Here is a 17073-nt window from a genome sequence, read left to right as displayed (position 1 = left end):
GCATGGCACGTACTTGCGAGCTCTAAACCATCCACCAGGTTACTCCGACCACGTACCTGTTTTCCAAAAAAGTAAAATTGGGTCAATCAGCATGTGGGCCCCAGACGGTGGCCCACCTGATTATTCTTTGACTAGCCACCAATAGTGTTGCCGTTCTGATGGATGGAATGAATCTTCGACTGACACGTATGGAGTGTACAGTACCTTTGATGCACACGCGTGTGGGCTTAGCAAAGCTTTTCTTCTGAGATAAAGCATTTATTTTTCTAAACGATAACATCATGTAAGCAATGTTGGTGCTAGTCACACGTCTTCTTGCACATGGGCATGTCATCCAGACCGTCGAATCATGGGGCCTATTACTTATGGAACGTAGCTGGAAAAAATAACACTAACCAGTATCTTAGCCATCTGATTTTTCTTTTTGAATTTCGATTGCTGTTAACTGTCCCTGTAATGCATCAGTTGGACCGCTGAGTCTTTGGATATGTTCTGCCAACAATATGGCCTGTTATTTGGATGTTATGAATTAGATTACATGCTTGGCACGTGCTTGACAGATGAGTGGCCACGCTTTAATCCATGAAACTATTATTTACTCTCACACTGGTTGATTTGCATGCGCGCCCATATTCCATTGTAACTTTGTTAGCATGCTCTCCATCTCGAGACTTGGCCATAGTGATAAATTTCGTTCTCGGGATTTCTCGGGAGATTTTCAAAATATGAGGTTTTTCTGGGGGGCAAACATTGCTAAAATTTTGAAAAAAGTCAAAGAAAAACAGTCTACTATACATTAATAAATAGTAAGATTTTTAAATTAAATATATAATTATTAATGAGTTAGTTAAAATTCTAAGTGGTTTTTTCTATTAATATTGGGACATTATTGCAATAAAATTGTGAAAAAAATTGTCAATATTTTGACAATCACATGATATTATCTTGATAATATCATTTCATTAATTTTTTGGGTGATTTTTTCCATATGGCTGCTTATTATTTAGTATATATACAAATTAGAAATTCGTACATATAATGTACAATGTTTTTTAAATGACTAAAAAACTCATGGTAAAAGCCAATTAACAAGCCACTTACTCAGTTAACTCATGGTTAAATGTCATCTCTTATATCATCTACACAGGCTGCATGTTTCATGGAGACTGACCCAAACATCTGCCTACAGCAGCAGCAGTGTCCTTTGACATCCATCCTATATATCCGTCTCACCATCTCATGATAGGATAAAGACTAAGGCAAATCCAAAACTTAGGTGAGCCATTCTGTCATGTCCGAAAATTGGATACACAGTGTTGACCTTAAGACATGAATTACAATCCTTGACTTGTATACAAAGTATACATCATTCCCATTACCAATCAGTTGTTAATAGGCACAATTGAGCACATTCCAAGTTTTCACCACATGAACATCCATACAATTACACATCTTTCGCTGATACTTGTTCCATCATATTCGCAACCATAAAATAAAATAAAAAATTAAACTATGTTTACCCATTTAGAACTTTATTTAAATGGAATATCAAATACTGCTTTTAACAAAATCATAATTATGAGCAATGTAATGTCAAGTCTAACATCAGTAATTAAAAAGAATAGAAAATACTCTCCTTTCATTCAATAGCATAAACAATTTATCAATCTAATGCAGTAAGTTCATATTTGTCAAACTTGGTCATTGGTCATAAGCCTTATCTGCTAACCCGAACTCATTCTCCGGTGCTTTTCCTATTTTGTTCATTTATATATGGTTGTCAATCCACAATATTAGTTGGCCAGGCTAGTGAATAAATCCAGCATGATTTTTATGTAACATGATATAAAATAACACAATAAAAATGGAATGGCATGTATACAATTGTGAATATGAATGTTGAGATATATATCATGATATACATGTCAAGTGGGATGATTATTCACTTGCTTGGGTTGGATATCCGTCAATTTAAATCTATACCCATCAGACATCCATCGTAAGTAGGCATCCATGAGCAAATTATACTTATACTATGTGAGTAGGCTTTCACTAACGTGGTGAGGTAGATCACTATCTTCCTCAAGGATAACTACTCCGAACCCACGGAGCTTCTCTGTACTCCTCATAGATATTCCTCGAATTCACCTGGAATGAAAACAGAAAATAATTTTTAATAATACAAAATAAATTGATTTATAATCAAAAATAGAATTACAATCCTTTAAATAGTGAACTCAAACTAAGGATAGAGTTTTAATTTCAAATTCCTTAAAAACGTGACTTACTATAAATAGTAAACTTACTACTAGACTTCATGATTCCTATTAGACTTTATGGTTTTTGACTAAAAATGGTAAGTGTCCAATTTGGCCTAACCAAGTTATTCTCCTAATTTTTCCAAGCGCTTTTTACGTTGGCACAACTCCTAAAACTCAAAGGATCAAAAGTTATGATTGAATTAAAACCTACTATTTATAGTAAAAACAGAAATAAAATGGACTTTCAATCATCGATCTGATGAAATCTCATAAATCCGGCATGGAAAACTCAATATAGGAGGTTGGTTGGTTAAAGTAGCTTCTCGTGCCCTAAAATCATACATGGTACGTCAAAAAACTCATTCCTGTTTGCGAGATACGAATGTTTTAAGGTTCTGACGGTCCTGATCACTTCCACTTCCGATTGGGCCTTCTTTGGTCCATCTTGGCCATGAAAGTGTTCGCAACCCACACTACATTAAAAAACCATATGGAGAGATTCCACAGGAACCCATGCACGAGGTGTGCATGCAGTCGTCTAGAGCCTGCATTTATGAATCATTGCAGGAACACTATGGATGCATGTAATGTATGCTCAATGTCTATAATTTATTATGTGTGACCAACATATATGTCTAATTGATCATGAATTTATGCCATCAATGCTTTACATGTCACGTTATAAACTATTCGCATTAATAATTATTTAGAACATAAATCAAACCTCAAGAATCATAGTCAAGTAACACCACCATCAATTATACCGATCATAACAATCATATCATTTATCTTAATTATACAGGTTTGGGATACATTCACCTATTCATATTAGAGTCGAATTCATCAGATAGTCGAATGTTTTGAAATTTAGAATCCAAACCTCTATTAAGATGATTTAACAATTCACGAAATTAATTAAATTATTCCATTAAATGGGGCCCACCTTTGACCAAACTAAGACGACCAACCATTACTCTTTTAAACTAAATTTGTAAACAAAAAAGGGAACTATTGATCAACGCAGTTGATCAATCGAGCCAGATCGATAGCATTCAATCAATAGGACCTCACAGTATACATCATAGTCGCTAACGAATTTTTCTTTAATTTGCAAGTATTTATCTTTAATAAATACAATTATATTTTACTTTTATTTTGATAATTCTCATGTTAAATTGTTAATCGATCGATTATTACTGCCAAGATGAAAAATAAAAGTCATTTCGATCGAAAGGTAAAAAGAATTAATTAGAAAAATGAACCATCCCTTTCATAAATCACCTAGCTTTTATTACATGTGACTGAATAAACAACCGAATCATTAGGTCACTCGATCTATCTCAATGCTTAGGGTCAAAGGCGATCCGATCAAATTGAGCGGCATTAGGCCTTGGCACCCTCGCGACTGCACATATGTATCAAGATACAATCGAATTTAGATTCAAACAAAAGGTTAATTTATTAGATAGTCCAATTAGTCTGAAGAGGGCGTTTGGACTGTTGAATAATCAATTGCAAAGACAACGTGCCGCGATTATCATATTCTTGTTCCGGTAGGTTTTAGGTCCCCATATAATGGGTCATAATGTTTCTGGCTATAATCCATTACGAGCCTAATCTGAACCGTCGGTAATAATAGAATGCCGTGGCAGGGCTTACTCAAACGGCATGTGTCAGACATCCGGGCTATTCATTGGGTAGTGTACACTTTGAGTATATGTCCAAAACCATAAATAAAGTTGGTTTGTAGATGAGGCAGATCAAACTTGTATGATAAAAATGCGTGACTATATTAAAATAAAAATAAAAATAAAAATCCAACCGGCCAATTTCAGCAGATGTCTGGCTCGCTCAACGAGCACATGCTCTAATTTTTGGCATACTGCATGTTGCCAGTGCTCATTTTAATACGGGCCCAGTTCTCTGGTACCTTAGCTATTCAACATGTGAGCCAGGCCCGTAAAGGGAGCTGTTATAGTTGTTATCAGCTAATAGTTTTGAATTAGTTTGTATACATATCAGTATAATATATAGAGTTGTATGGTCTCCCCCAAGTCATGCTGCATGATACCATGCATGCAAGCAAAAGGGTGGCAGCTTGCGTGGCCTCTACTGTGATGTGTTTGTGATATTTACTTCAACATCAGGTCTATCACCCCAAATTAGGCCCAGGGCCCAAAAAGCTGGCCCATATGTGGTTTAGGTGGACCACATGGTTAGAAATAGTGGACAATGGGGACAGCCATCCTCCAATCTGTTTCCCTTGGTGTCGCCCACCTGAATCACGGATAGGCCTGGTTTCAGCGTCAGGCCTAACTTTTAATTTATTTAATTTATTTCTATCTTAATTGATCTTAATTAAGTATTCCATAATTAGCAAGATATCAGCCCTGACAGATGACTATAACAGCAGATAGAATGGGATTTATCGGCCTGCTTTCGTTGTGCCCGAAAACATGAGGCCTGATACAATGTCAGGTACATTGCCATCACTCAATGGAACAGTATTTTGTGTGGCAATCTTGAGACTGCAGGGTCCGATCCCACCGTACCTGCGAAAAATAAATAATAATAATAATAAAAAAGATTAAAAAAATAAAATTCCACTGCTTCTAAACTGGCCCACCTCGTGTTTTTGTGCTTGTACGTACAAAATTGGACCACAGTCCTCTACAACACATGTTGTACCCGGTTGGGTGCAACAGTGAGCTCCACGTGGTCCAACAAATTGCGTGTGTGACATCCACTATGTCCATCCCGTGAATCCCTGACCGTTAGTTCATGTTGATAAACATCAATCCGATCCACAAGTCAGGTGGGCCACACCACATGAGACAATGGTAAAAGACGCCAACCATAAGTATTTGTGTGGGCCCCTCCATGGGGTTTTATATTCCATCCAATCCGTTCCTCATGCGATGATCAAAAGGATAAACAGATGCACCTCGAATCCGCGTGATGCAAAACTCATGCAGACCACACGGCATGTTCTTAAGATTGTTTTAGCCTGATGTGGCCCACCTGATTTTTGGATTGAGCTAACTTTGAGATTTAATCACTGAACATTATAAGGTGGACCGCACAGAGCTACTGTCCCACAGATTTTGTTCTACTTGGACACTTACTCAAATAGCCATTGATTTAGCTTAAAAAGTTATGACATATGGATGAACGTAATTTGGTCGATCACCGTCTTCTTCAAGGATAATTACTCCGAATACACGGAGCTTCTCTGACTCCTCATAGAGACACGAGGAAAAAGCAAGAAAAATATAAATAAATTCTATAAAATTTGCAATTTTATTGATTAATGAAATAAATGAGTTCGTGACCCCTTAAATAGGGATAGTAAGCCACGGGAGAAGTTTCATAATCAAACTACAACTAAAACTCATATAGTAAACTTACTATTTATAAATGGTCATGGCTAAAAATAGTAAGTGTCCTATTTGGCTTCAAGCACTTCTAGCTCAACGAAAGAAGAGTTATATCAAACTAAAACTTAATTACTATTTATAGTAAAAGTAGAATTAAAATAGGAAAACAACCGTTGATCTGATGGTATTTCGCAAATTCGGTGTGGGCAACCCGGCATAGCAGGTTGGGTGGCTAAAGTAGCTCATCTTACCCCAAAATCATATGTGGTACGTCCGATAGCTCATTTCGGATTGCGAAATACACCGGATTGTGAGATACGCCCAATTTAAGGTATGATGGTCCGGATTACTTTTCTCGTCGATTGAGCCTTTTCTGATCCATCTTGGCCATGAAACTATACGCAACCCGCTCTACATCAAGTTACCATTAGCCAAATCAAATTAAAAGAAGGCTATAAAAGATTATTTTTATTTTAATTATTTTAATATCTACATTACACAGCATGCATTTGGATTCTCATCACTGAATAGCTCTGGGGCATGGGTGCAGTGCACAAAATAAGGAGCGCTGCGCTCCTCGCATTTCTCTTCCTCTTTCTTTTCCCATATCACTTCCACCTTCTTTTCCACTTTCTTTTCTTCCTTTGTTTTTTCTTTCTTCTGCGGTCCGTCTTCCTTCACCTTCTCTTTCTTTTCCTCCACCTTCTTTTCCTTCAGGACAATGATTTCCGGATGTTTGTGTGAGAACTTCTTTTGAACGTATTTGATCAGTTCTTGTGACTCCACAGTGCCTTCCACAGTACATGTCTGTGCTTTTGAATCGATCTTTACAGTTCGAACGCCTGCATTTACGGGCAAAAATAGTCAAGTCCTGAAATTGATTTCAGTTGGATGGTTGGTTTAAGTCGAATCATCCTTACCTTTGACTTTAACCAATTTTCTCTTCAGATCATATTCACAATTTTCACAGTGCATTGGAACCTTAATTACAGTTGTGATCAAAGCGACCTGAAGGGAAAAAAATAAAAGAAAAAATTATAGCAGTAACAAATACACGTGTATGTGTACATTATACATGTACCTATCTTTGTACATGTATAAAATCATATGTTTATGTATGTATGCGTGCAGGGAAGGATTATGTTGTTTGATCAATGGGGAATTTGTTGCATTGAATGGAGCATAAAGGAAGGAGGCCAGATCCACTACAAATGTCTGTAGGATAAGTTTAACCTAGAAATTTACATGTGGGTTCATCGTTATTTGATATCCAACCCGTCTCCTAGTGTTCTCCTTGGATCCCAAAATCCAGGCTAATCCATAACTCCAGATGGGCAACACGATAGGGAAGAGTTGGGGCAGAGGCTGACATAAAAAATCTTCTAGATTGTATGTTAGGTCCGCTGTGTTTGATATATGACATCTAATCCATTCAGAAGATGCATCCTGCCAGTAAGAGTGGAGTTGTAAAAATCCATCTCAGTCCATTACTCAGGTGGGCCACATAATGTAATTTAAGAGATTTTAGGAATGAGTTTACATGGTGTACTATCACGAATTCGGTGAACATCTTGGGTCGTGTGTTTGATCCACATAGACACAAGTTCGAGTCTCCTCTTCGTGGATTACCCGATGCACATGGTCGGCAGGTGATTGCGTACATACGCAGGGAATAGTCTTACCTCAAAAGGAAACGGGGACACCCTGTCATTATTAAAAAGAAAAGTTTTTTTTTACATGGTTTGGCCCACCTGAGTTTTGGGATGCAAGGAGAAAAGATGTAGGTGCACAAGCTGGACGGATTGGTTGCCATTAATAAGTCACTGTGGGGCTCACAAGTCGATTAGTAGGTTAAGCTGATCTCTGGCCACAGGAAGGAAGCTGCTAGGATCACAGCATTCTGCATAATTTGCATCTCTGAATGCAGCATGAAAATTTTAGTAATTGTGAGAACGGGAACTTGAAGGGGCATACACCAAGTGAGATGGAGAAAGGGCTGGCATGGATGCCATCTAGGCCATTTATCATGTTGGCCCACTATGAACAACTGTTGTAAAAGTCCATCTAGTTCACTCATCAGGTGGGCCAAATTAGAATTTGGATATTGTTTCCAACTGTCTATTTTTCATATGAAAGTCTGGTAAAACTGACGAGTGACTATCTGATTTTAGAACTAAGGAATGTTCACATTGTGGTCCACCTGATGAATAATGGCCTGGATCTCATACAGCTGCTCTAAGTTGGCACATGCGAGCGAGACCCCTTCACCCACGAATACTCTAAGCGAATTTCATGAAACACAGATCTACGTGATTCACTTTGTGGATGAATCTTGTCCACGGGAGAAGACGATCGCCACGATGGAGAATACTCGACCCCACCAACTAAGCATGGATTGAATTTGTGTGGGGCTCAGTATCAGATGTATTCATTGAAGAAATGGGAAGCCTACTTCTTCTTTCTTTGATGTTTCATCTTTCTTGGCCTCGACAGATACCATCTCCACCGTCTTCTTGCTCTTTTTCACAATCAGTTCTTGAATTTTCTTCCCATCGACTGCACCGACGACTGTGATTTTGCTCTCCTCCATGTCGACTTCCACCTTTTGAACTCCTGTTTTATAGGACATGGTAAGAACTAAGAATGTCCCTTGCTTTTGATCGATGCTATACTCTTTATCTTAGGTTTTTAAGATAGTGATGGCACATTGGCTGTTGCAAAATTCAAAAATTGCGTTGGGCAGGACAGTGTTTGGTTACAAAATCAATTGTGGGTACATTTCAGGTATCAGTATAAACATGTGCTATCAGTTTCGGGACTAAAGATGTCAACGGAGAAGTCTACCAGGACATATCCTCTGTTCTTGTGCATTGGGACAACCTTGATGTTTTCGTAGCATCCAATCTGTCAAGAAGGATTACCCTCGCTATAACAATTTAGACTTTTTGCAATTAGTCAACTCGTTGCTAGAAGCCCCAAACTCGTTGCAAAAGCTTTTTCACGACGAGTGCTCCTCGTCGCCAAATTTGTTGCAAATACTGCATCACAAATTCTATTTAGCGATGAAAACACTAACCCATCATTAAATTGGACACCTCAAAAATCAAGGCCATTCTAATTATTTTGCGAGCCTCCACGTGATTCAGATGTTCTTGGATGGTTGTCTGTTGCATGCTTTTTATGACATGGCCCACTGTATTGTTTTATGCAATAGAAATGACTTGTGAAGTTCTTCCCTTCATGATGATAGGATTTCTCAACAAACTTGTCTTATAAAATTAGCCGGTGGTCCATGTCATAGAAAATGATGTCCAACCACCATAAACCATCCAAATTCACGTGGTATGGAGTGTCCCATTTTCATTTTCAGGCGACTCTTCTGGAATGTTCAATGACATACACCAAGATGAGCTCCACTGGCAATGTTAGTAAAATAATCAACCCTCATCCACATCACCCAAATACAATGCACAAAGAATCAGGAGTGGCCAACATCTTATCCCCCGAATGTGGATTCTCTGACACTGATCTCGATCAGGGCGAGGCATCCAATCCGGATGCCTGATAAATGTCAGGTGGGGAGGTTTGATGATATGATACAAGCTGTTTGTCAAGCGCGCGTGCTCCTTCATGGTCATAGGATTTCCAAACAAATCTGTCTTATAATATAATCAGGTGGTCCATGCCTTAGAAAATGATGTACAACCAAAAAATAACCTCCAAATTCACATGGATACCTAAGTAACAGTTGAATTGGTCTGTTTTTTGGGGGGCGTCACTTGGCTGGGACCCTGGAACTACCTATGTGGGTGGTTGGCTGACCATGCGACCTACCTCAGTGTATGCGTTGTACTGTCCATCTTTTTTGGCATTTCATTTTATAGCATCAACCAAAATATGAAACGGATATAAATCTCATGTGGACAACACCATAGGAAACATTGGTTATTGAGCTTGCAATATTGAAAATTTCTTAAAGACTATACAAATATCAGCTTTTATGATTCATAAAATATTTTTTATAGTCATTAACCATTGTTACTTGTTGTGCAGTCCACCTGAGATTTGCATTTGCTTCAATTTTGGGGCTGGTGTCATAGATGAGGGAGCCCCATTGTCGGAAACAGATTGGCTGGCGTGTGTTGAAGTCACCAAGTTTTGTGGGTCCCACCATTAGGTATATGTTATATTCAAACCGTCCATCCTTTTGGCTAGCTTGTTGTAAGGCTTGAGCTGTAAAATAAGACAGATCCAACGATCAAGTGGACCACACTGCAAAAGAGGTGGGAGATTGAACGTCTACCATTGAAAGCCTTTTGGGGGTCATTTAAGTTTTGGACCAATATAATATTTGTTTTTCCTCTTAATCCATGTCCGTGTGACCTTATAAAAGATTGGATAGAAAAAAAACATTATAGTGGGCCTATAAATGTTTTAATGGTGAGAATCATTCTCCCCACTGATATTTGTGGTGTCGTACATTGAGAATTTTATATGATTCATTTTTAGTATCATGCTCTAAAATGTTCTAGCTAAATGAATGAACGGTGTGGATAGATTAAATAGATCCTTGTGGGTATTATATAACTTTGATATCCTTTGAACCATTCGTACACACGAGCCAGGTTGGTGGTGTGTGGTACACCAGGGAAGCGGATTTGCTGGTGTACAACGCAGCACCGCACCGATGTGGCTGGTGGGTTGATCGTAGCCAAATTCCAGGTATGAGTTATATCTAAGTTATCCGTCCACTTGGTGAGCTTATCCTAAGGCTTGAACCCAAAAAACACCCAGAACCATAGCTTAACTGGCAGACACAATGGAAAACACCCATATCCATAGCTCAACTGACAGACCGAGTGGAGATACCTCGTTTTAACACTTAAGGTCTTGGTGTGGCTAACATGGAGTGTGTGTACTAACAAGCTAACCCCCCACACCCCCTTTTAAAAAAAGAAAAAAAAAAAAAAAAAAAAGAAGAAGCTTAGAGCCCAAATATATTGAGCCCAAAAATAAAACAGCTCCAAAAATCAAGTGTTTCACCTTGTAAAAAGCAGTGGAGGATTGAACGCCTGCCATTGAAACCATTTTGAGGTCATAAAAATTTTGGATCAATATGATATTTGTTTTTTCTCTTTATCCAAATCTGTGTGACCTTATAAACAGATCGAATGGAACATAGGTGTAATGGTGGGCCCTATGAATGTTTTAGCAGTGAGAATCATTGTCCCTACTGATAATTGTGGTGTAGTACGTTTGAACCTTAGAAATTAATTATTTCTGGATCAAGATCTAAAATTATCTTGCAAAGTGGATGAATGGTGTAGATTTGATAAATACATCATCATGGGGCCACGTAACTTTAATATCCTTTAAACCGTTAGTATAAATGGGAGCTCGAGGAGCGTCAGCACACGAACCCACACCAGCTTGGTTGCTGGTGTGTGGCCAATCCGCTTCTCAGTGTCAGACCACCAACCCTGCCGGGAAACGGATTGGCTACTCACCTTGCTGGTGGTAGGTGCTATGTGAGCCCCACCATGATGCATGTGTTTTCATTCATTTTTACGGATCATTTTAATGCTTGATCCAAAATGAGAGGGATATAAATATCGGGTGGACCTCACCACGGGAAAATAATGGTGATTTTATGTCCACCATTAAAAATCCTCCTAAGCCCCACTGTGCTGTTTATTTGACATCCAATCTGTTGATTAGGTTATACAGACCCAGATGAAGGGAAAAAATAAAGATCAGCTTGATCCAAAACTTTTATGGCCCCTAAAAAGTTTTTAATGGTCAATGTTCATTTAACACTTTCCTGTAATGTGGTCCACTTGAGATACAGATGTACCTCATTTTTGGTCTCATACTATAAAATGATCCAGAAAAATAGATGGACGGCAGATGAAACGCATACATCATGGTCGGTCCACAGAGCACCGACCACCAGCCATTGGAGGATGGCAGGGGGAGTAGCCAATCCGTTTCCACCCTGCCGATTCTGAGGTCCCAGCCAAGTTGCACCGTGCTTCAGGGTCTCCTATTTTCATGGTTAGGTGACCCTTCTGAGCAAGCTCGATGCCATACGTACACTAAGGTGGGCCCCACCTACAATGTTTGTAGAATATTCTAATTCTAAAATTTTGTGGATGATCCAACCTCATCCACACCACCCAAATACAACGAATTAAATAATCAAGAGTGGGCCCACCAACCGATCCCCTGAATGCAGATTGGTTGATACCGACCCTTGATTACTGTATCTAGACGAGGCGTCCATGCGGTATGCCTGACAAACGGCGGGGGGGGGGGAATTCCGGCCATTCAATTAGTGGGCTGTGACCGTAGATGGCCTTGAATCGAAAATCACACGAAATCGACCATTCTAGAAACCAGCTTCCTGGTTCATCCATCTTTATCATAACCGTCAATTCCATAGCCACCATCCAAACGGATAAGATCATCCGTTCATGGAGATTTTTAAATGCGGCCATCGATGGACGGGACCTGCTAGTCGCTAGATGGAAGGCCTGGATCTACTGGCCCACCTGCAATATCTTGAGTATTCAGTGATGAACATTAAAGACGAGTGGGCAGTCAGTCTCACCTTTGGTTTTTCGTAGGGGCTTCTCGATCTCACGTGCACATTGCTTGCAATGAAGATTGACTTTGTAGACAGCACTGATAATCCCATCTCCGCCCTTTTTCTCGGCCATCTTTACTCCCAGAAAAGCAACTGAAGATATCGATTACAATCATGAAAAGATGCAAAACAGGGTCATATTCAATCAAGATAGGAAGAGTCCTATCTTTTTTTTTTTTGGAATTGGATGTTCAGCAGAGCTTTTTGGCAGAGAAGGGTTCGGTGGTTGGGATTTGCTAAGGGTAGTTAACTGACCCTTGATTATTTGTAAGGAAGAGATTGAATTTGACAGGAGAGAAAAGACGACGTTTCTTGCCCTTCTCTGCCTGCACACGTGGAATACTCACGAAAGTAGAAACTTGTTTGATATGCTGGTTGAGTATATAGCTATCCACGTGTATGCACACAGACGCTTCATGAATGCCATACGTGTAATTAAGTGCTAGATGTTGAAATGTGGGAGCGATTCTAGATTGACCATAATCCAAAAATTGCTTCGCATGGATGGTGATTTCTGAGCGAACATCAGAATACATGGTCAAAAATGAAAGATGGTGCATGGTGCAAATTCAAGAAGCATCTATTGGTTGTGAATTTGGATAATGTTTTATTTTATTTTATTTTTTTTTAATTTCTTTTCTTATTAGCTTGTTAGTACATACCCATGTCAATACAAACCCTCTATGTTAGCCACCCCCGCTAGGGATCCATACCAAGACCTCAAGTGTTGAAACGAGGTATCTTCACTCGGTCTGCCAGTTGAGCTATGGATCTGGTGTTGAATTTAGATAATCTATTTGACTTTGGGTTTCTTTTCTTCCCAGAGTGGGCCTCGTGATTTGGACCGGTTTAATTGGCGGTACCTGTACACCATGTCTACAATGGTACGTGCACGTGTATGAATAAGCCCATTTTACCAGAGCATCAATGTCTTTCTCTGAGAATAATCCTTAACTTTCCTATTCTTCCAATACTGGTCATGGTAAAGGAAAATTACAAAGGTTGACAGAGGAGGTGGACCTCATGGGAGAGGTTGGGCTCCGTGGGCCCCACGTGCGACCGACACACACCGTGCATTTGGTAGAACCCCTCTAAGTTATGCGATATTGTTAAAATAAACTGTAGCTGAAATTCATGTGAGCTACATCATATATGAAAGTATGTAAAATTATGCATAAAACATCAAAAAGTACTTGGTAGGGTCCAACTAATTTTTGAAACGACCTAAAATTTAGTATAACCTGTAATTCAAGTGAGACACCCACAATGAGTGGGCTGGATGTTTGAAACATATCTTAGTGGACCATATAAACAATTAGGAAGGTTTTAGTAGATGGGCATCCACTCTCAACTATCATTTGTGGTGTGGCCCACCTAAGTAACGGATTGGCCTGGATTTTAGGTTCCCAGCCCACCATGGAAGCATGCATCTAATTGATGGGGGCGGGTGGATGTCCGACCACATCACCGAGGAGCCCATGGAGCTCGAAGTCATGGAAAGCTTATATATAGATATGGGAAAAGGTACCCTGTGCTCGAGCTGATGGGACCGCCCCATAAGGTCGAGTTGTGTGGGCCTCACCGTGATGCATTTCGAACATCTACCCTATCAGCCAGATGCACCATTCCATTGTGGGCCTAGGTCTTAAAAATCAAGTCAATCCGTCACTTGTGTGGGCCACACCACATACAGAAGTGGGGAGGGGCTGTGCACCATTAAAACATTCATAATCATTTTTTGGGCCCACCGAGATGTGGTTTACAAATCCAGCCCATATCCATTATGTGTGTCCCACTTGGATGAGGGTTCAGACTAAGTTTCACCAGCATTCAAAACTCAAGTGGGCCCCACCAAGTACTTTTATATGTTTTTGGCATGTTTTCACATGATTTTAGATGGTATGGCCGACCTGAGTTCCATATACGGCTGATTGTTGGGATATCCCATAATTTAGAGGGGACCCATCAAATGCACGGTGTTGTTGGTCGACGCGCATCACGGTGGGGCCCACACAGCTCGACCTCGGAGCTTATCGCGAGGTCGAGCGCATAGTACCTTTTCCCTATATATATATATATATATATATATATATATATATGGGGTACTGATTTAGTTATTTTTGATGCCGATAACGTGGGAAAGATTATTAAAAGGGTATATTAGGGACATGATCATTGCTAAACCCACTCGGGTCTACAACGCAGTTAACGTACACGCCACATGTGCCACCATCCAACGTCGGTGCCAGATACATCCATCATACGGGTACCGCGCGCCATGCAGATGCTCGACTCCATCAGTCAGGGTTGGTGAGCAAGTCAGGTGGGCCGGAGTTTACGAAACAAATACACAGTTGTAAAAAATAAAAATAAAATATGGCAGAATTTTCTATCCCGTCCACCTGTTTCTAATATCGGCTAAAATGTTTAGTGGGCTGGATTTATTTCTTAGAAAGAACGTTTAAAACATTGGATCGACCTGATGGTTGGATTGGATCTTGCACCCTCGTTCCATGATGTCACATTTGTGGCATATAACGATTAGCTTTGTACACACGTGTGGAATAAGCAAAGCTCTGTGGACCTTTACGTAGATGAAAACTAATCATCTACTGGCAAGAAGCGGATTGGCTGGTGTACCACACACCACTGACCTGGCTGCTGTGTTGACGTCACCAAGATCTGTGGGTCCCGCCATGAGGTATGTGTTATATCTAAAGTGGTTGAACGGTGTGGATATAATAAATATATCATTCGGGGCCACGTAAGTTTGATATTCTTTGAATCGAACGGTGTGGATATAATAAATATATCATCCGCGGCCACGTAAGTTTGATACTCTTTGAATCGCTCATACATCCCAGCGCTGGAGGAGCGTAAGCGCTCATCTTGATATGACGCGTACACACACCGGTCAGGTCAGTGGTGTGTGGTACACCAGCCAATCCGCTTCACTACTGGCAACAGCACAATCAGTGCCATGAACACCGTAGCCGTAGGCTCCACTATGAAGAGTACCTAGCCCAAATTCACGCTCGTTTGCACGTCAATGAGCACAAGATATAGGCCTGGTCTACCTAGTGGGTGGCACCACAAGACCTCTGTTTTTTTTTTTTCACACGCACACACAACCCCACACACTCACGCTGTGGGGATTTCACCACCTATGGGTACTTGAACTCTTGACCAGGTGAGTCTACCATGGGAGCAAGAGTAAGGACCCACACAAAAACCTCTGTTGCCTGTTGTAGGTGATCAGTTCTCTTTCCTCTGAAGTGAGTCGTAATAATTTAATCAGTGGTCCACAAGAACTAAACCTGTGCTCCAAAAAGGCTTCCTAGGAGTCACATGCTTGCAGCAACAATCAAAGGTCCTGGGTTTTTCTACTTTTTGGTAATTTCTTGGTGTTGTTCTGACCGCTAATCACTGGGCTGAAAATTCTCACCATATCTTACTCTGGTCAAAGTTGGAGGAGAGTGCAGATTTTAATAAGTTATCATCAACCCATTGTATACATGAAGTCCAATGCTTCCACCGAAAGGTTCCTTAAATGACACCAAAAGACAGTCCTAATCATTCCATAAAGGAGCTGCCAATGAATGGTTAAAGATAAATATAGGCAGTGGTCCATACATATGGGGTAAAAATCCTACGATTTGACAGTCAGGATCAACTGATTTATAATTGATTTGTTGAAACAGGGTCACTACTAAGTCAAGTCCATGCAACAAAGGCCATGCTACGGTCTTGATATGTACAAGATTTTATTGGAGCGCGTCTGTAATGAATCCAATTGTCCGGAGGTCAGGATCAGCCAACCATAATCTTCTACTAGAAATTGAAAACTGAGCTTACTTTGCTTTGCCGAAAGGTAGAGCGGGGCAGGACCCGACTCGACTTGGTGGATCCGTTTCATCGACTCTGTCAGATCTTACTTCTCCGACTTAGTCAGATCCAACTTGACCCAAACCAAATGACATATTCAAGTTCGGATGGAGTAGCTCTATCCCAATCCGAAACCCGAGCGACTTGAGTTCAAGTTACATAGAACTAAAACTTGATCTGATCGGACTCGATCCGATCTGATCTGAATACCGACTCGATCTGGTTATTGGTTACTATATAAATCTGACAAAAATAACCCCATTCTCTCTACCCTAATCCTAACAACCGCCCTGCCGCACTCAACCCGGTCCCAGAGCCCCCTACTCCGGCACAGCCACAGAGCAGCACCCATCCTCCTCCTCCTCCTATCCCTCTCCTCCACCCGTCCACACACGGCACAACATCACCCGTCCGCTGTCCGGCTTGATTTCGAGCTCCTCCTCCTCCTCCTCCTCCCCCCCCCCTCTCTCTCTCTCTCTCTCTCTCTCTCTCTCTCTCTCTCTCTCCCCGTTTGCCTACCCAACCCATTCGAACTCAATTTCAGGTATTATTTATTTATTTATTTATTGTTTTAATTAAATAAAACATCAAATAGATGACTTTGAGTGACCTGGGCCCACTATGGTGCATCTAGGCTGACTTGGTCTTTTTCGAATCCTTGGCCAGCCAACCTGATGACCCATTGACTCGATCTGATTTGGGATCTCTGACCGAGTCATGCTCGGTTCGAGTCAGCCTAGCCACGATTTGGTTCGGATCGAGTCAGGCCCTCTAGACTCGTCCCGAGTCGGATCAAGTTCAGCTCAGGTATTTGACAAAATTGGATCGTGACGAGTTGGACCTAACTCGGTCCGACTCGACTCGATGCCCACCTCTACCCAAAGGAGCCGCAATGCGTCCGGTC

General features: G+C 40.6%; 1 protein-coding gene across 1 annotated transcript; it reads right to left on the bottom strand.

The window, feature by feature from the left end:
• Positions 1-6091: 6091 nt before the first annotated feature.
• LOC131248179 (heavy metal-associated isoprenylated plant protein 4) lies at positions 6092-12612 on the bottom strand. Its single transcript, XM_058248283.1, has 4 exons — positions 12249-12612; positions 8091-8251; positions 6559-6646; positions 6092-6480 (listed from the first exon to the last, which is right to left on the bottom strand). Exons 1-4 carry the CDS (start codon positions 12355-12357, stop codon positions 6128-6130), a joined length of 711 nt encoding a protein of 236 aa, XP_058104266.1. The 5' UTR covers positions 12358-12612; the 3' UTR covers positions 6092-6127.
• Positions 12613-17073: the final 4461 nt, after the last annotated feature.

This window comes from Magnolia sinica, chromosome 6, assembly GCF_029962835.1.
Source record: "Magnolia sinica isolate HGM2019 chromosome 6, MsV1, whole genome shotgun sequence".
Classification (NCBI taxonomy): Eukaryota; Viridiplantae; Streptophyta; class Magnoliopsida; order Magnoliales; family Magnoliaceae; genus Magnolia; species Magnolia sinica.
This window is presented reverse-complemented; position numbering and strand designations above follow the sequence as displayed.

Coding starts and splice junctions, on each gene's coding strand:
- LOC131248179 (XM_058248283.1), bottom strand. CDS start 12,357: ATGGCCGAGAAAAAGGGCGGAGATGGGATTATCAGTGCTGTCTACAAA. Junction 8,252..12,248: donor GCCCCTACGAAAAACCAAAG/GTGAGACTGACT, acceptor CCTATAAAACAG/GAGTTCAAAAGGTGGAAGTC. Junction 6,647..8,090: donor AAACATCAAAGAAAGAAGAA/GTAGGCTTCCCA, acceptor TTTTCCCTTCAG/GTCGCTTTGATCACAACTGT.